This window comes from Sinohyriopsis cumingii, unplaced genomic scaffold (genome assembly GCF_028554795.1).
Source record: "Sinohyriopsis cumingii isolate HCF-2022 unplaced genomic scaffold, ASM2855479v2 utg000695l, whole genome shotgun sequence".
Classification (NCBI taxonomy): Eukaryota; Metazoa; Mollusca; class Bivalvia; order Unionida; family Unionidae; genus Sinohyriopsis; species Sinohyriopsis cumingii.
In genome coordinates, this window is record NW_028315924.1 from 2059270 (window position 1) to 2080195 (window position 20926).

The following is a 20926-nucleotide window of genomic DNA, read 5'->3' on the forward strand; positions in this document are numbered from 1 at the left end:
ATTCTTTTGTTTTGTTATCGATAGTGTTTCCAGACTGATTGATGAGTCACATGGCAATTTCCGGGATTGCATACATTTTCATGATGGGGTAATAAATGAATAGATTAGGACGAATCTGCATGAGCAATCCTGGAGGTGTGTTAATCACCGTAGAATAAATCACATTGGAGGCCGCACCAAGTGAGGATAATAATTTCCTGATTGATTGAGCAGTTGATGAGTAAGCTGCTCATGTCGGTGATATTGACGGGTAAATCTCCTTCGTGGACTCCATTTCTGTTTAAAATATTATCTGGACTAAAGCCTTGGACAGATCCAGTTGAGAGCTATCAAATCACACAGTGTTACCACCTGCGAGAGTGATTCTGGTTCACAGCAAAGAATAATTAGGCTAGATTTTGATCTTCGCAGCAGTGTCTTCGTTGTCCATGATCAGTCCGGAATGTTATGTGTTAATGTCGGTGATCTTGTACCGGCCTGGGAAAATCAAGATTGTTTTTTTGTGATCAGATGTTGTTCCATACGAAAACTGATTATTGTTTTGTGGTGACGTTAAAAAAGCTATTCCATATTTTGGTGGAGATCAATGGGGTATTATACCTCATTTTGGAAGTGACTGAGTGTGAATTGAATAGCAATTTGGTATCATTGAGAAGCATGTTCTTATGTTAGCGCGTGTACAAAAGTTGATGTCTCCAGATTGAGGTTTTGAAACAGGATATTTCAGTTACCTGATGAACTTTATTTTCAACCAAGCAGATCCTATTATAAAACATTATACAGATCCGACAGAGAAGATGACTGCCCAGAAGATAATTGAGGATGTCCACCCTCTCATTATTAATTTCCTTCCAGACATTTTCAACTTGTTTGGAAGCTATCAGCAGTTTTAACTGTGAGATGATCTTGGAATGATTTTTGTAGTAGCATGGATGCTGTTGTTGATGCCGGCACTGATGCCACTTATAGCTGCCTTTCAAACTGTTTCATCATTATCCATTGGTTTTGTCAGCCATGATTGAATTCTACTTATTATTATACCTGCTTGTAGCTGCTTTTGGGACTGTTGCTGTGTTGTCTGTTGTGGTTTCTGTGTTGGCTGTTGTGGTTTATGTGGCTGATGTTCTTCCATATTCGTATTTTTTCTCTTTTATCACGTATATCTTTGTTTAAGTCTTCCATAACTATTGTTTACTTTAGCTAATATGCTGCATACTGTTGAAATAATTTTCCTCTAAAGTTGCTCTCTTATTTAAAAATTATTGTATAGCTGAAAGTTTTTCATCATTAAAATAAACTTACCATTTGTAATGATGGATCTGGTTCTAAATAAGTCACTCATAAGTCGCTTTAAAGCTTCGTTACTCATAAGTGCTACATTTAATAACTTTTTCTTCCTCTTTTTACAACTTTTCTATTCTCTATCCTTGATTTCTTCTTCATCTTCATGCATATATGTTATCTCTGATGCTGTAAGTTTCTCTTTTTTTCATCTCCAATAACCCAGATTTAATTTTTTCCTCTTTTTTTTTACATCCTTAGTTTCTTCACTCTCATATCTAATTTGTTTTTGTTCTAGTTATAGGTTTAGGTTTTTTGTGACCTTTTGTGCACCTTCTTCTTGAGCAGGCACTAACTTATCCAGCAATCTCTGTTGTGATCGCTGAGCTAATCCGAGCATGTCCAGGAGCTGGTCTCTTTGGTCATGCGTGGTTTTCACTTCATCGATGTTAGTGAAGAGTGGCTTAAACAATTCTTGGGCGACATCTCTCTGAAATGCCTGCTGACCTATCTTATCCTCAATGACTCGCTGATGCAAAGCCGCCTGCTGCTTGATATTTTTTTAGCATGTCCTGGCGCAGACTATAACACATTATCTTTTCAAATGACATGTTGCTATACCAATGGAGATAGATAAAAATAGACCCAAGATGTGAGCAGCATTAGCTGTCAGGAATGTAAATTTCATCAAAGCCTTTTCGATATCGTTTAGGGAACATTTCCATGTAGCGATGAAACGTCATAAAATCATGTTTGGATCCTGACATCTCAGCGGAATAGTAGTCTTTGAAGTCTTTTGTGGCATTGCCTTTGCATTGGTCTCACATGATTGCATCAATGTCTCTGTTGTCAGGACTTGACAACAGCACAAAGCATCCTGTGTTACGCTGGATATATTTATTTATATTGTAGCACAACTGAGAGAGATAAATAAAGGTCCGGTAGGAATTGCCATTTGGAATCACCCATAAGTACCACAACCAATTCGAGGCCATCATGGAATCATCACACATCTATGTGAAAATGCTGAATTGTTGACTTCAGCAACAGGTGCAAAAACACTCTGAGATGGCTTCTGCAATAGTGAAATGGCATTCCCCGATGTATCTAGCCCGGTCACATTCATCGAATGTTTTAACCAACATTGACTCAACTGAGAAAAGAAAGGTCATGACTCTTATTCAATGCTGAAACACTTGTCTAAGTCACAATTACTGGGCAAAGATGATCATTAGATGCCAAAGGTGCTGGTGGAATCTGTATATGTTTTAATGAAAGGGGTGCTAGAATGCCAGAATGCATTATTATTCCCGAGGCAGAGATCTATTATAACTGCATGACCATTGTGCCAGTCAAAAAGGGTAATTAGAAGTTTGTGTGTGTATTGCGGCTGTGCATGAGGATGAGACTAGACACTGTCTGCCTGTCATGCAGTTAAAATGCATGATTGTATTAATATTTGAGAGAAGATCTGACAGACCCTGAGTTTTACTGACATGAAAAAAAATAAAGTGGAACAACAGCTGCTAAATGAGATCATCAGGAGAACCATGTTGATTGTAAGATAGAAACACACGTGTTTAATCGCAGATTCAATTTGGGGTCTTGCTGCAGCAGCTACTGTGGGTTTTGGTAAGACTGCAATCACAACCACATCCACCATTGTCGGTGCACCAGTCAGTATTGTTGTGGGACTATATTGATAGTAACCGGTGTCTCTGGTGGTGTGAGCAAGTTAAATTTGTTGCAACTGCATTCCCGAGTACATGTCTATTCCAAATTGCTGGTGACCAGACTGGCTCAGTCTCAATATGATCAGTAAATTGTTCTTGGTTCCAATCCGGGGACTGCTCCGGTGGCCTAGTGGTTAGAGCGTCCTCCTCGGATGCGGTAGGTCTTGGGTTCGATCCCTGGCTGAGTCATACCAAAGACTTACAAAAATGGTACTAACATCTGCCTCGCGTGGTGCTCAGCATTAAGAGGTTAGTGTTAGGACTGGTCAGCCTGGTGTCAGGATAATGTTACTGGGATGGGTCATCATACTACATGTCTGCGGCATGATGCCCCAGTGCTAGACATCACTATGAACTGCCACACTGCATACATTATAGCGATGTGGCTGAAAAAATGTTAAAGCTACGTTAAAAATCCAAATCACATCACATCACATCCAATTGAGGATAAAATAACCAATGCGGCTGAGTCTGAGACTGTGCTGGCAGAAATGGAAAATCACAGACAACTCCATGCCCAAATAAGAACTGTGTGGTTGCAGATTTACAGACAGTAAAAATCATGTAATCTGCTTTTAAAACTAAAAAAACCTACATAAACGACAAAAAATGCAAGTAAACATTTCACTAGAAACTGATAAGGAAATTCAGGTTTTGCTTGGTTCTGTTTCTGCAAAAGAAGTTCAAGAGCGATATGGAAGACTACATCAGATACAGCATGCTCTCAAATATTGTCCTGAGGTAAAACATCTGACATCAATCAGAATGATTTATTTTATGTAATTGTCAGCCTTATTAAACTTAAGAACTAGGTAGAACAAACTCTGCCAATGATATGTCTGTGATAATGCTGCAATCCAGAATATGGGGGAAAATATACAACATGAAAAAAAAACATTAATAAACTCCTCAAACTTGCAAATATTACTGAAGTATCATTGCAATTTGTAATAAAAAATTGTAGAATATACTCTAGAACAATTACATGGAGATGATGAATGCAAAGAGATAGCAAAAGAAATGTAGAAGAAAATCAAAGCCAAACTGTTATTTCAGAAGTATCAGGATTCATTTTTGTAACAAACAGTATTGATTATCACTACATGCAAAAGCCTGTAAGTATATCATCACTATTCCTGTACAGGGTTTTTGTTTTTCCACATAGCTGCAGACTAGAGTAGTACAGAAGTGGGACTGTTTAACCTCATTCTCTACCCTATGGGGACACAGACAGCCTTATGAGACTGTAACTCCCATGACTGGCACACTCTCTTGACATGGGTGTTTACACCACTACCAGCCCCTCTTTGGAGGTCATTTTTTCATGTCATTTAAACATCAGAAGTCAACTTTCTTTGTAAAGTTTAATATGTTTAAACTCCCCAAATGGATTATATGTGTTTCAGAGATGGAATCAGTGTTGTACAAGCGGAGTACATCCCAATTTTTGTTGTCAGAAAACAAAATCAAGTGTTTTGGTGTATCCTTCCCAAATCATTTTGAAAGAGATTAAACTTCCATGTAACTGCTATTATCAGCTGTCATATTAAAAATGATAATTAAAAACAGAGCCATGCCAATCATCCATGCATTGTTTCAGACTCGGTTGTATATTTATGTGTGTATGAATGTTAAGAATTTTTCTAACGGGGGTGGGGGGATTCCAGCATGTATATAGCTTTTGGTTTTTTATCTCATATTTTTTTCTCCATGTAAAAAAGATGTGAAACCAAAATCTGTAATCCTGTTTGGCACCATGATGCCTGAACTGAGATGGTACACTGTAAAACCCATATCAATCCATCAACATTAATTCAGTTTTTTAATTAAAATACTAGACTTAGTTGTTTTGGTAATTACAAACATTATTCATTTTAATAAACTGTAAAAATATATTCTGAATAAATATAGAGAAAACTCTAAGTGCACAGCTAAAACAGACCAAGTCCATTTGCTAGAAGAAAAAATTCTAAGTCTACATTTCAGAGCTATGTCCATGCTAAAAATGACTAAGTTCTAATTTCCGAGGTTTTCTGAGCCAAAAATAAAGGTTTTGTCCAAGGTATTTCCTAGGGATTTTTAATGTACAAGATAATGTCCAAGGTTTGCTTATAAAACCTTGGACAAAATATCAGCATTGTCCGAGGATTCCAAGGTTTTCCTAGGAAAACCATGTAAAACCCTAGGACATCCAGGGTTTTAGGTCAAAATTCTAAGTATAAACCTCAGAAAATGTACAGCCAGGTAAGCCTTCCAAACCAAACCATATTGTGATGCCTCCATCACTAGTGGTACTAGTTATAATAATAATAATAATGACTTTATTTAGAGAAGGTAACTCAGTTAGTTACAGAACTAATCTACCTTGAGCTCTTCTATCTGTTATGTACAATATATACAGTAAATACAACATGATGTGAAGTGTGAAGAGTCTGGCTTGACACTAAATAATCAAGTAATTTTAAAATTCAAAGTATCAAGCCTGGAACACATGCACAGGCATCAATGAAAACATAAACATATATATATAAAACATAAAATATAATCCTGCATTGAAAAATTCAGCTAAGAAAATGATGTAAAATTACAGAAAAGCAGCCAGTATTTTTTGTACTAGAACTGTTCAATTTTCTAAAGATTTCATCTGTTTAAGACATTGATTGTGAAAAGATGAAATGCTAGGAGCCTGCCTTATGTCACTAGGAATGTTATTTCATACCAGTGGACCAGTATATTGAAAACTTGTTTTAAACAATTCCTTCTTTGGCCTTGGTATAATGTAATTATTTCTTCTGATGGACCTTAAATTTGGAGTGCCATCAGCATCTCTTTGGTGAAAGATATTGCTTAGATAGACAGGAATGTCTTTTCTTGATACTTTATACATCAATTTGGCCTTTCTAAGAAATATTCTTTCATGTATTGTTAAAAGCTTTATATTATTCATTAGATCCTGGAAATTGTCTATACATTGATCTAGAATTAAATGGCAAGTCCTCTTTTGCAGTCATAAAAGTGTTGTTATGTTTGAATTAGAGGTATTACCCCAAATTACATTACAGTAGTCCAGATATGCTAAATACAACTTTTATAAAAGATCACCCATTACTGAAGAGGAATGTATGTTTTGATTTTCCTCAGTAGCAAAAGATAAGAATTAACCTTTTTTGAAATATGTTTAATGTGAATAGACCAAGTAAGATTATTATCCATTAATACACCAAGAATTCTATCTTAAGATGTCATATTGTGGCTCACATTGTCAAATAGAAACTGGAGTTTGTCGCTATCTGGCCTTGCTCGTTTATGTTGAAAAAAGGTTTACGATTTTCATACATTCAGAAACCTAGTTACGGATACAATGTTTTCTTTGTCCCATTTGACATGTAGTGCATTTTAATAACTAGGTTCATAAATCGTTAAAAATTGAGGGGTTGTCTAGAAAACCCCTTCAGTTTTCAAAACTCCGGTTCCATCCAAGAAATAACCTTCACTTATCTGAAGAAAAAAATAATTGCATTTTTTATATAAAAAAATCATTTTATTTGTCTGAGGAAAAAGAAACATTAAATGTATAACTTTATAACTTCAAAGTTTATTTTCTGCATATTTCCCAAAATTAATTATTTATTAAAGAAATAAAACCGGAGCAAAGAAGGTGGGTAGAAGGACACAAAACAGGAGTAGTTACTAGTGTCAATTTCCTGCTGTAATATGTTTTTTTTTAATGTTTTTGTTTGTTGTGTTTGTATCTATTTATGCAATAGTATACAAAGTAGCAGGCAAGATAAATTATTTCTAGAAGATGGAAAATCCTTGAAGAAAAACAACTCTCTGGGGCTGTACAAACCATTTTTCATATTATCTAAGCATTGTTTGATTCAGTATAACATTTTGTTTTTCCTTAATTTTTTCAGTTCATCCTTCAATGCCTAAGAAATTTTTCTTCATCCATATTGAAGATGGACGTCTGGTGTTTGGGATAGAGAAAGGATTTAATGGAGGCCATGACCAAACATTCATTGTTGAGTATCAGCCATTTGGAATGCCTGATGGAAAATGGTCTACTATTTTCAGGATTAAAGAAACTGATTTGGATAACCAATTCTCTAATGGAACTTACTACATTAAGATTCCAAAAATTCAAGATGGCCAGTATATATTTAGAGTCTATGCTGAAAATGAAAAAGGAAATAGTTCCACCATAGAGGGTGTGTATGTTGAGATAAAAACAGGTTAGTACATTTTGGAGGATCATAATTTATTTAAATTTTAGTTAGATCATCAGTAAGTGATGTACAGGTGAATGACTAGAAATGTATTGGAAAATGAAGCATTCCACATCTAAATGTGTTAGATTTGACATTCTTTAGCCACACATGTAAGTGATCTAGAGGCGAAAGTAAAAGCCATTCACCACAAATTGCTTATATAAATGCATAGATGATGTCAGGCCATGGGACTGTGGGTTTCTCACAAGGCCGATTGAGAGTCATGCAACTTTTAAAACCCATGGTGGGAAACGTCATTAAAATTACTTGCTATTCCAATGATCTGATGTACTCTGTGCATGATTTGTTTGTTGTTGTTTTGACTATATGGTCTTAAAATGTGTAACAGACAAAAAGCCAGAAACCTCTAAGTTTAGAAAAATCAACATACTATTTATTTCCCTTGAATACAAAGTGAAAATTAAAAAGATTATTGAGAATTAAATCACCAATAATCCTAAATGTCATATTACAAGTAATGTCTTGTTGTATCACAGTGATATAATCCAGAATGTTTGAATGAGTCCTCAATAACCCCAATATAATGATTTAGTCCAACATGCCAATGAGTACTTTGTAATTCCAATGATTAATTTAAATAAATAATTTCTTTGCAAATTATATATGAACATAGCTAGAAAATCATACCATAGACTGACCTTAAGATAGGAATGAAGACCGTTTACTAAGTTCCTATTTATATTCATATTATCATTTGACCTAGATATTAGTCATTCCTGAGGAAAATTCCAACAAATTGTAAAGAAGTTATTTTCTGGAACTTTCTAAACTCAGTAAGTTATTTCAACATATTGTTTACAAATTATCATTATCATAGAGTACAATTTAGAATCATGAACAAAAGTTAAGCACACTGTAGAGACAGGAAAAAATAGCTTTATATCATTAAGCTTTCTTTACATATGAGACTATTAATTGTATGATAATATGATAATTAAAATTGTGGGTCATATGATTGACAGAAAATAAAGCAATATAATACTTCTATACAAGTGAGAGTACATCTCTAATAACATTATCATCTTCATTGGGGGCCCCGAGTGGCCGAGTGGTCTAAAGCGCTCTTCTTTATGGATCACTGCCATCTCACCTCTGTCTGCGGCGGTTCGAGTCTAGGATTCAGCCAATGTGGGTATGTGAGAAAGCTTGCCAGTAGCTTCTCGTGGGTCGGTGGTTCTTTCTGGGGTTTTCCCGATTTCTTCCTCCACCATTAATACTGGCCGCCATGTATAGCCTATCGTGTGCTGAAAAATGGCGTTAAACCCCACAACAACAACAACAACAACAATCATCTTCATTGATGTGCATAATGTCAATTTTGTATTCCTGCAATGTCAAACTCCATGCCTTCAATCTGCGCCTTTGTTGTTCATTTTATTAATGGGATTTTGATCACTGAATTCAATATTAGGAGAAGGACATGCACTAACTAACATTTCAAAATGTTGCAAAGCCAATAGCAAGGTCAAATATTCTTCCATGACTGTGTAATAATTTCTTTGGTTCTTATTTTTTTATTATAGAAAATAGTAAACTGGATGGGCCACACCATGTGCATCTTCTTGAATCAATACTCCACCAAACCCTACATTATTTGCATCACCATACATCTTAAATACTTGACTGAAACTTGAAGCTGAAAGAACTGGTGGACTTTTTAAGCATGGCTTTTCATTTGTCAAATAATAATAATAATAATAATAATAATGCTTTATTTAAAGAGATGGACTCATTAGTCAAGGACTATACTCCCTTGAGGTCTTTTTAAGGAGAGTATAACAATGCACATTATATGAAGATAGCAATAATTACTGTTTATTTTAAGATGTTTTTTATTAAAATACTAAATTCCATTATCTATTAGAAACACATACATGCTCATGATATGTCTTAAATACTCCAATATTTTCAGCAGATTTTACATGTAGTGGAAGCTTGTTCCACAGAACTGTACCAGAGTATTGGAAGCCCTTTTTAAATTGCTCTGTTCTTGGTTTTGGTGCTAGAAGGTTTCCATGTGATATTAATCTCAACTGGTATCGTGTTGAAAAAGGCTTGAATAAGTCATGAAGATACTCTGGTGCAGTTCCATGTAAACATTTATGCAAATGAACTGCCTTGTGAAAATATATCCAGTCATATATTTTGAACCATTTGAGTTCTGTAAATAATGCTTTTGAGAGTTTTTAAAAGACAGACGCATCTAAAATTAAGCATGCTGCTCGTTTCTGGAGTTTATAAATCCTGTCAAGCTCAGATTTAGCACAGCTTCCCCAACCATTTGAACAATAATCCATTGTTGGAACAATATATGACTCGTAGTATAGATTTTGAGTTTCCATAGGTAAATATTTATTGATTCTGCGAAGGGCAATTTTGGATGACAGTGTTTTACAAAGCTTATCAATATGGTCATTCCATAGTAAATTGTTATCTACAGACACATCTACAAGCCTTCCATGTTTAACATTTTCTGATGGATGATTATTTATTGCAAGAGATAGTTCTGGGTTCCTTTACTTGTGTAGCTTTTGTGATGTCCCCAAGATCATACATTTTGTTTTACCTTCATTAATTACCATCCTATTTTGTTGTGCCCAGTTTTGGACTCTAATAAGGTCTGAGCTTAATCTCATTTGGATAATTTCAGTATCAGAACTAGATGTATACATGGTTGCATCATCTGCATTATTCATTATTTAATGGTAGATCATTAACATAGATAAGGAAGAGGAGAAGGCCTAAAACTGAGCCTTGATGGACCTTTGAATGAATATTATGAGTTTGAGCTAATATTGCCAATGTTTATTTGCTGAGATGTTTGGTTTAGGTATGATCGAACCAGCTTAAAGAACTTTAAACCAGTTTAAAGAAGGATTGTCGAAACTGTAACAGTTCAACTTTTGCAGCAGAATTTCATGATCAAGATGGTCAAAGGCTTTCTTGAAGTCAAGGAAAACAATCCCAGTCATATGTCCATTATCCATTTTCTTCACCCAAAGATCAATTAATTTGGTAAGTTCTGTTTGGCACGAGTGGTACTTTCTAAATCCTGATTGCGCTTTATGAAATAGAGAGTATGTTTCAAATAATTTATAGACCTGAAGGGCTGCATGCTTTTCAAATAATGTTGACAATACAGGTGTAATTGATATTGATCTGTAATTCCCTGGATCCTCCTTTTCTCCTTTCTTAAAGACAGTGTGACCTTTGCACATTTCAGTGTTTCTGGAAAATTACCACTCATTATACTTAAATTTATAATATGCATTAGTGACTTTGTTATTACTGGTGCAGCAATTTTAAGAATTCATGGACCAATACCATCCAGTCCAGAGGATTTATTAATATTCACCTTAATTAGCATATCAAAGACATCAGCTTCACTAACATTAGCTACTGAAAAATAATTATCATCAGAAATTTTAACTCTTATAAATAATAGAAGAGCATCAAGTTCAATTGGGATGTTAGTCTGGTTCTGAATACTGTTACTGGAGATGCTTATGAAGAAATTGTTGAATATTTCCACAATGTCTTGTACAGATGTTGCTATATCATCTTCTTACTTAAGTCTAGGGGGAAGACAACTGTTCTTGCGTGGGTTCAGCTCTTTTAGATGCTTCCACAATGTTTTGGTACTCTTACTTTCATCAATAGCCTGTTTATATTAGTTCTCTTTTGCCTTATCTTTCAGGTGCTTAGTTTTATTCCTCCACTTTCTATAGCTTTTCATGTCTTTTTTCTTGTGGAAATTATCTCTTAGGTGCCAAGCCTCATTGATCTCAGGGGTAGTCTACTTGGGTGTAATTTGGTGTTTAACCCTTTTTGTTTTAATTGGGACATGCTTGTCTAAGGCTGAATTGAACATCCGATACCATTTGTCCAAGGCAGTGTTGACATCAGCTATATTGCAGACTGATTGGAAGGGTTTGCAAACTAAATCATTTAAGAACATTTCCCCATCAAACTGTTTAAAGTCCCTGTATTGTATTTCAATGTGTTGACCATTTTTATATGATTTCGGAACATGTATAGTTATACAGACTGGGTAGTGGTCATTCAGTGTGTAAACTGGAACATTTATTTCACTTATGTTTTCAGGTTTATTAGTACAGACATGATCAATGATAGTAGCACTTTTATATGTTACTTTTGTTGGGGCATTAATTAATTCAGTAAAGCTCAAAGTTACTTATCCATGTTAATGGTGGAGTTTTCATGTAGTCAATCTTAAAATCACCTAATATGATAGTTTCTAAATCTTCCTTTTGTAATGCTTTTTGAATTTGCACCTCAAATCTATCAATCCAATCAGCTGTGGAACTATGTGGCCTGTAAACTGAACATAAGAGTATTGGCTTTGATTGGGCAAAGGTTACTTCAATCCAGATACTCTCTACCCCAATAGTCTTTAGATCAACATGTTTGTTATAACTAATGGAACTGTCTACATAGAGAAGAATACCCCCACCCGCCATGGATTCCCTATCTTTTCTTTCATAGTTGAACCCCTGTATTTGGAGAGCCATATCATTAGTATCATCGGAAAGAAAGGTTTCACATAAATCTAGGATATTGACTGATCTAATTTGCTCTAATAGCAGCAGGGAGGGCAAACCATACAAAATTTATAAGGTTCCAAATGTCGAAATAAGATCTCAAAAAAGGGTTTCAACCAGAAATATCATCGACTACGTTTCAAGAGGAACCCTTGGAGATAAACCTCTTTGGGAGGTCCTCCTGAGTTAGTCCAAATACGGTTTCTGGTTGAAAAACCCATTAATGGCGCTTCGATTTACCAAATGAACCAATTCGTTGTCTTTGCCCTCCCTGTTGCTATGAATTAAAAACATTTATCAAGACGAACTCGATACCGTGTTCTGTGATCGTGTAAATTTATTGTTATAAATCCATGTGGGTTTATTTTAGCATGACTAAATAATTTTTTTAATTTATTTATGTCCATATCGCCGCACACCAGGTCTGATGAATATTTCGTAATGTGTGAGTATCAACTCCGTTAAGGACAATAAGGATATTACATTTATCACTGATCACTTTAGGAATTTGTGTATACCGCTGGGTTACATAAATTACATCTGTGTTTTTTGTCTACCTCTGGAAAATATCCTAGCTGGATTTGATTGTCTATCCAGCATTACATCATCGTAAACAACTAAATTTATTAACCTTCCATCAATATCATCAATACCTGGCGCTTCATTAATGTCAGTTATAAATTCAACAACATCATCTCCACTTTCATTTAATAATTTTGCCTTTTCATTAAAATCTTTTATTACATTATAGCATCGTTGATCGTCTACAGATGGAGCTACCAGATATAATTTATCCCACTTGGTCCTATAATAATCATATGAACAGAATTTGGTAGTGCTGCGTGATGCTTAACTGGTTCTCGTTTCCTTGTAGTAGAAAAGTCAGTGATCTCCATTAGAATAATATAAAATAAATATGGATTTATATTGTGTGAAATGCATGGCGCACATGCCAACAAGTGATCTAGCAAGCATTACAACAAAAAAATAACAGATCTGCAGTTATGGGCAAGTGTGAACGATGCGGTACAAAGAAATTTAAAGTTATCTCTACTGACAAGTCAGGAGAAAAACCAAAACCAAACCAAAACCAAAGTCAAAACCAAAGCCAAATCCAAAGCCAAAGTCAAAGCCAGCATCAAGTAACAAAAAAAAAGCAGCACAGAGTTGATATCGCAGCAAAATTAACAAAACTACCCGGGACTCCATGGGCAAAATACCCAGGAGAAATACACCTCCCAGGATATAATTACTGTGGCCCAGAAACCAGACTTGATATCAGACTTGATGACCAAGATCAACCAAAACCAGGTGAGCATCTGATAAACGCCATTGATAAGGCATCTCATGCTCATGATGTAGCTTATAAAAGTAAAAATCTACAAGATAGGCATGTCGCGGATGTGAAATTAATTCATGCGCTAAATTCCATCACTGATAAATCTTTCAAGAAGAGGTTAGCTAGTTAGTTAATAAAATCCACAATGAAAGGTAAATTAGCACTAGGTGCTGGTAATTAATTATAAATGGAGTCGATTTATTATTCCCCAAGAGGATACTGGAGGGGTAGTGCAGCAATTAGTAAACTTGCTGAAGCAGCAAACGTTACACGCGTTACTGCTAAAATGTGGTTATCCAAACAGGCAATATGGCAAATTTACCAATCACCACCTAAACAAATTCACTTTGCACATTTCAATGTTAGTGTTCCTAATGAAGTTCACCAGGCTGATATTTTATTTCTGCCACATGATACTATTACAATCCGAAGACGTCAAATAACATATAAATGCGCGCTAACTGTAGTTGATGTTGCGAGTAGATATAAAGATGCAGAACCGTTAACGACTAAAACAGCATCTGAGGTTGCTTCTGCGTTTGAACGAATTTATCAACGAGGACCTCTACGATGGCCACAGTTGTTACTAGTTGATCCTGGCAAAGAATTTCAGGGTGCAGTATCATCGCTGATGAAGCAACATAACGTCACCATCGGACGAGGATATACTGAAATTCGCCGTGATGAGGCAATTGTTGAGCGATTTAATGGAACACTTGCTGAGCAGTTATTTGGATATCAGTACGCGAAGGAATTCATTCAAGACAAGAGATCACGCGAATGGGTAGCAAGATTACCAGGTGTGATAGCTGCATTAAATAACGAGATTACTCGAACAACAAACATGATTTTTCAGCACAACCAATACTGGGTGATGTCACTGTGAGATATTTATATGAACCAGGTGATCTTGAAAAGGGTAAAAAAAAGAGGGACTGATCCTATTTGGAGTATCACCACACACAAGATATCTGGTATAACTAGATCTACTGGTAGACCAGCAATCTACAGACTGGATTCAACTGCTCCTCAACGTGGATTCACACGTGAAGAATTACAAGTAATTACCGAGGACACGCAATTACCGCCCAGATCACTTAACATGATTTTTCAGCACAACCAATACTGGGTGATGTCACTGTGAGATATTTATATGAACCAGGTGATCTTTAAAAGGGTAAAAAAAAGAGGGACTGATCCTATTTGGAGTATCACCACACACAAGATATCTAGTATAACTAGATCTACTGGTAGACCAGCAATCTACAGACTGGATTCAACTGCTCCTCAACGTGGATTCACACGTGAAGAATTACAAGTAATTACCGAGGACACGCAATTACCGCCCAGATCACTTAACTAGCACCCCTACGCCGGTTGCACTCAAGACAGGTCAGCATCACATTTTCGCTTGTGTGACCAAGACAATTATCCTTTCTATCTACGGTGAATTGTTTTGGGTTTTTACTCGAATACTGCCACATTATACAAATACAGCTTGCACAGTGATTATTCTGCTGTTGTTTCAGTGTCATGATAAATTGAACATCAAGGTCAAAATCGCTATTATTTTCTTTGTCACTCTGTTTGTAACCAGCTAATTTTTTCTTATATCATTGTTGTTTTCATTATTAATTTCATCAGCTATTGACTCATCCAAAACAATTCTTCGCAGTTGAGATATTCTTCTGACTCTGGACACAGCCAAGTAAACTAAGTTTGACCACTCGATACGATCATCAATGATCCAAACAACTGTATCAGAGATAGTCAGTCCTTGAGATGAATGTATCGTCATTGCGTATCCCAGCGTCCACAGGGATTAATCTGCGACAATATCATTTAATACGAGATTTTGTTTCCCTGACTGTCCTGGTATATCAATGTCAATATTTTGCCGTCGCGTATCAGCTGGTCGATAACACAACGGCACTGGCAACGTTGGAAACTTTTCTCCTTGTAACTGAAACAACCGCCGTTGAAGTGTGTCTCTATCTTTATACTTGCCACTATCAAGCCGTTTGGTCTGCACGTTTGTAGAAAGTCGCTCACTGAAGTCTCTGAAATTATTTTACGCATTATTTCACATTGAATTTTATTCGGTTGTAGTCTGATTTATTTCTTAAACTCGTTTAATTCTGTATCAAGCGCTGTATAATCATCAGTTATTTCTTCATAATAATCAACACAATCTTTTAACCACAACTGTGTAGATGGTCAAACAAAACAGTGGTGGCTGGCCATGATCGCCGCACATTATTACAGCTGTATTTTTGTTAATTGAAATAAACAGTCCTGTGTCTGGACACTGGGTCGTACACAGATGGTGCACTGGACATTTCTGATAATTCTGATTTATAATAACTATCTTTGATCTCATCATCTGCGGACTCTCAATAATCATATACAATTTCTTCTTTTATTCTCCACGAACCTCATGATGCATCATCAGTTGTAAAACGAGTTACTGAATTCAGGTATTTCTTGTCGATGTAAAATGAGTACGTTGCAGCTCTAACTGCAGTGTCAGGGAATGTATTTATCATCAATAGAAAATTTATAGAAACATAAGCTAGCATTGAAGATCTTAAATGAGTATATTGAGGTGACTCGCCATCAGTATAACTTACAATTTTACCCAGCTGAGTTCCGTCAGATAAATAAGCTTTTTCTCGACTTACAAATATACCTCTCGCAGTTGCATCAGCGACCACAAATTTATACTAGGCAGGATCCATAATTAGTCGTGCATAATGTCGTTTATGATCATATGCACCGCCTTGAGTAAATTTACCAATTATTCTTCTACTGAGATCTTTTGCAGTTCTTTTCTCTTCGAGGTTGGCGATTAATGTATCGTAATCATCACTTTCGCAATCAACAGTTCAGGTGTTGGTAACCAAACTTCAGTCTGTGCCCGATATGATATAATTGCCTCACTGACCGTCAACGATATCAGCATTTTACAATCAAGCATATATCGTAACAACATTATTGGTGCCCAGCGCTTTTCACTAAAATGCCGACCAAACCGAACATAACAAATAACATGAAGACCCATAGCCATTTCGAATGACACTACACGAGCGAATCCTGTTAGGTCAAAATCGGGTAACGGTCCATTAAGGGCCACTCGCATCATCGAGTTTGTGGGGTGTCCAAATCTTTTAAAGTATCCAGAACACTCTCCCATCCCGAGAAAGCTTCCTGGATAACGCGCCACCATATCAACTGATATCATTTCCTTGTAATTATACTTGGTATTCCACAATCCGCCATGTCCGTATTCACAACAACTTAATTGTACATCTTCAAGAAACTCACTTCGGGTTGGCTTCCAGGAAGTTTTTTGTCTGGCAGAATGGGCTGCAACTGATGGAACATTGAAACAATTAGTTAGTAATCGGTCAGTATGTTTTGAGTATCTCTGAACAAGTTTTCTCATTGTTTCATGAAGAGATTTTTTACGGTATATTTCACCATTAATGCATACAAAGTGATCATATATTTCATTATCTGAACTCGAAAATAACAACACTGACACAGGATCGTTTTTACCTATCTGTTTAATAAAATTGAACATGTTTCTCTCAGAGTTCCTCCCCTTGGAATTTTCCGAGGACGGGTAAAATCTTAATGTTCGATTTCGTGGAAATATTGTGACTGCACTGGTCCAAGCGTGAGCGTTATGATCAATGATATTTATTGGAGCTCCTTGTGATTTATTTTTTGATTTGTATAATACTTCCCCTGTTATTATTGCTACAGTTATGGGAATCTTAATGCTTTTTCTAACTTGGCAACATCATTTATTGTAGTTCCTGTATCCTTGACCCGTTCAGCCCATTTGTTTATCTTTTCACATCGTAACACCGTTAGACTGTTTCTGCGCATCGCATTTGTAAAATATTGTTACTCGTTCAGCTACACAATTCAGCCTTGACAAAGTCAAGGACGAAAGTTTCATTGGGGCAAGATCATTAATATTGGGTTTTTCATCGGATAAATTCCATAAATGACCGCTGTCACAGGATTTGATCGAGCGTAATATGGTTTATCAATCCCAGTTAGCATTCCTGGTTTGGAATCTTTACTTAACAGAGCGGTTTTTCCATTAGCAAGGACAGGGTCACGTTTGTCACGGATAATCCACCTGTCATCATCCGAACGCATAATAAACTTTATTCTGAAAAAATATTTCTGATTGAGGTAACCGATGATCTTTTTCGGTCGTCCATCGGTTATTGTGGCATCAATAACTTCTTCCTTGACTCTGTTAAGGTGTATAATTTTGAATGTAGACCACACGTGGGATGCTCTATCATTACGAAATTCTTCTTTGGAATCTCTGATAATGTCAAACAGACCAGTCAGGGCTTGGATCCGCGAATCAGGGGTTAGTCTGTCAAGATCAAGTCTAGAAGCTTTCCAGGGCTTGATTGCAGATAATCTCTCAAACTCCTCCATATTATATTTAAGACAAACATTTAAATATGAAATATTATATATATATATAATACCTCAAACGAATCAGTGCATGTGGTTTAAGATATGATCTGTAACTCCTTGTAATAACTCCTGCAGGAAAGCATTCTGCGGGGAGCATTCCCAGCCATTCGAAAGGGGGGTTTGGGACCAATACCATGTCCATGATGTGGTGTTGGGGTCAGGAGTAAAACACAGTTATGTGCAAGTAGCGGTGATAAGCGATACAGGGAACTTAAGCGATATTATGATTAATAATAATGATGCGCTGAAATGTGAGCACGATTATATAACTAAGTTCTCAGGCAAATATAAATTAGACAAATAACATTATTTTATAAATGAATCAAGAATTTGTCCCACACCCCATAATCAAGAATTACGAAGCATCACGTGATGGAACAATTCGGTATTGCAGGTTGAAAAGACCAGTTGGTGTAGTTGGTAATGCTGGTTATTTAAAATTTGGTGTTGGAAAGAAAAACTATCTCTGTCATCTTTTGTGTTTGAGGTTTTTCATGGGGTGATCGAAGATGGTCTTGTAATCGATCATATCAACAACAACAAACTCGAAAATTCTTTATCCAATCTGAGAATTGTTACACAAAGTCAGAATTGTAAATTTGGAAACACAGGATGTAATGATAATAGCTACAAAGCAGTTGTATCTATAAATCTACAGACAAACAAAGAAAAAATATTTCATTCGATGTATGCAGCTGGCAAGTATTTTGATATTTGTCTCGCTTCAGTACGGAAAGTCGCAAAAAATATACATAAATCCACTCTGTCTGAAAATATAATAAAATCATTACTTTTCATTATTGTTAGATGTGTTTTATTTAACTTTTTTGTTTAGGTTTTTATGTAATTTAAGGGAGAGAACTCCATTAAATATATGTCATACAATTAATTCCCTCCCCTGGACTCGTCAAGGTGACTTCATCAAGGTAATTGCGCAACACGCTACCTTGCAGGTATTATTATTCAGCGGGCAGAACTGTATAAAGTTATCTTTTTTTACAGCCAATTGTAACCATCTTATTGTATACACACTGCGCCGCAGTCTATTTCCGCGTTTGATAAAATCAACAATTGTCAGTACAGGTAAGTGTTATTTTCACAGTAATGTTTAAAATCCAGTTCAGAACTTAAATTCAGCTGCAGACTGTTAACTGTCTGTCAATAGTTACCTATATGACAATTTTAAATCCTATATCATTAGATTAGACTATGGTGCAGTGGTAGATCGGCTGACTCTGTCAGTGCCAGTGGATCGAGTCTCGTAATGGACATTATGTCGACGGTACCGATTAATATGATTTTAATTGGGGCGCAGCAGCCGAAGTCGTTCATGTATATATCTCTCCCACGTCAGATCGTGGGGTGATGTTTTTCACCTCTGGGATTTGATCTTGAGGGTATGTACATGAATGCAATACACAAACAGCCTTCTGAATACTCTAACATTTCGCTTCACTTTCGCTTCACTTTCGCTTAGAGAATTTGCTGGAGGTACGTTTGTGACGCGCCCCCAAAATAAAAAGTAGCCATGGATGCATAAAGCTCTACGTCACATGGGTCCCACAAAAACAAAACATTCAGAAAGAATGCGGCCAAAAAGAAATGATCACGAGGATGCCGAGAATCTATCAGAAAAGATCTGTAAGACAAGAGTCTCAAATCGAGATAAAAGTCTGAAAAGACCTCGTGGAGTACACATATGCCAGTGCAAGACCCGTGATTGATAACCGCTCATCATGGCTACTGTTTATTTTGGTTTATTTTCGTTTAAATATATAATTATATAAATGATGAATTACGAAAACGGAATTAATATATGTGATGAATTAAATCCTGAAAAAAATCATGTCTGATTTTGAAGCATTGTTTCAGGCTAAATTGGAAGGGCAGTATATTTTGCCTGCTCAGTATAAATTTATAAAGAAAATTGAGACGGAGTTATATAAATAATTAGCTACAATAGAAGAACAGCAACTGGATGAATTTATCCCTCTCTGCCTTTCAATCGAAAAAAATAGATCAGCATTATCTGACGAATAGGAAGCCAGGAAGGTAATTCATACTCGTGTAAGACAGTTGAAAAAAATTATGTCAGATCGTGAAGCGATCGAGAGTTAGACCCTTTGAATTCTTGGAAATGAAGTCCAGTACGTGAAAATGAAATTGAAAGTAGAATGTCAGTCTGGTTGCACTGACAGTAAAAGAAAATATTTTTACCTGCATCAATCTGATACAGATAAAAAATTTTTAACCTGCATCAATCTGACCTAAATCAATCTGATGATTTATTTTTTACCTGTATCAATCTGACCTACATCAATCTGATGAGTTATTGTTTTTTTTACCTGCACCAATCTGATGAGTTATTTTTACTTGTGTCATGAGTTAAATAATATTACCTTAAGCCGATCAAATTTAATGCAGGAATGTGCATAATTTAAAATCTGATCTCTGTCACATGTAATCATACAAATACGTTTTTGCCGCAGTTCATCTAACTGTCCCTGCGTTAATAAAAAATCTTCATTACCGAATGCATCAATAACCAAATCAACTGTGCTGACCAGGGACTGCATAAACACCTCTTTGATGTAGTTTTCAAGTGTTTGCTTTTCGTGTATAAAAATCTTCACGTGCTGGTACATTATATCATACTCGGTTGATTAATTAGAAATCAGGGTCTGTCAGTAAAATATAAATTTCTTTGCAGATATATTTCTTTTTTTTTTTTGCTTTTTACTGAATTCGCATGATTTTGACTAGTAAACACTCCTATGGAATTAGCAAATCGGACAATTTTTATGATTTTGACTAGTAAGTACCCTATCAGAATTAACAAATCAGTCGATGTGCATGATTTTGACTAGCTAAGTACCCTTCAGAATCAACAAATCGGACGATTTTCATGATTTTGACTAGTAAACACCCTATCAGAATTAGCAAATCAGTCGATGTGCACAAAATATATATAAATAAAATATTTTACTGTTGCTCGTGCACAAAAATAAAATTATTATACTTGCTTGTGAATTTCAATCTATTTCCATGATATTTACTAGTTAAGTACCCTTCAGAACTAGCAAATCAGTCGATTTCCATGATTTTGACTAATAAACACCCTATCAGAATTAACAAATCGGTCGATTTCCATGATTTTGACTAATAAACACCCTATCAGAATTAACAAATCGGTCGATTTCCATGATTTTG

The 20926-nt window shown here is 35.8% G+C and overlaps 1 protein-coding gene across 1 annotated transcript in view; it reads left to right on the top strand.

Annotated features, from left to right (window-relative positions):
- LOC149773287 (uncharacterized) overlaps nucleotides 1-20926 on the top strand; it is a 178426-nt gene that overhangs the window by 146795 nt on the left and 10705 nt on the right. The window contains exon 7 of the mRNA XM_089946468.1: nucleotides 6932-7249. Within this exon, the coding sequence (XP_089802594.1) occupies nucleotides 6932-7249 (318 nt within the window). The remainder of the gene's footprint in view (nucleotides 1-6931; nucleotides 7250-20926) is intronic.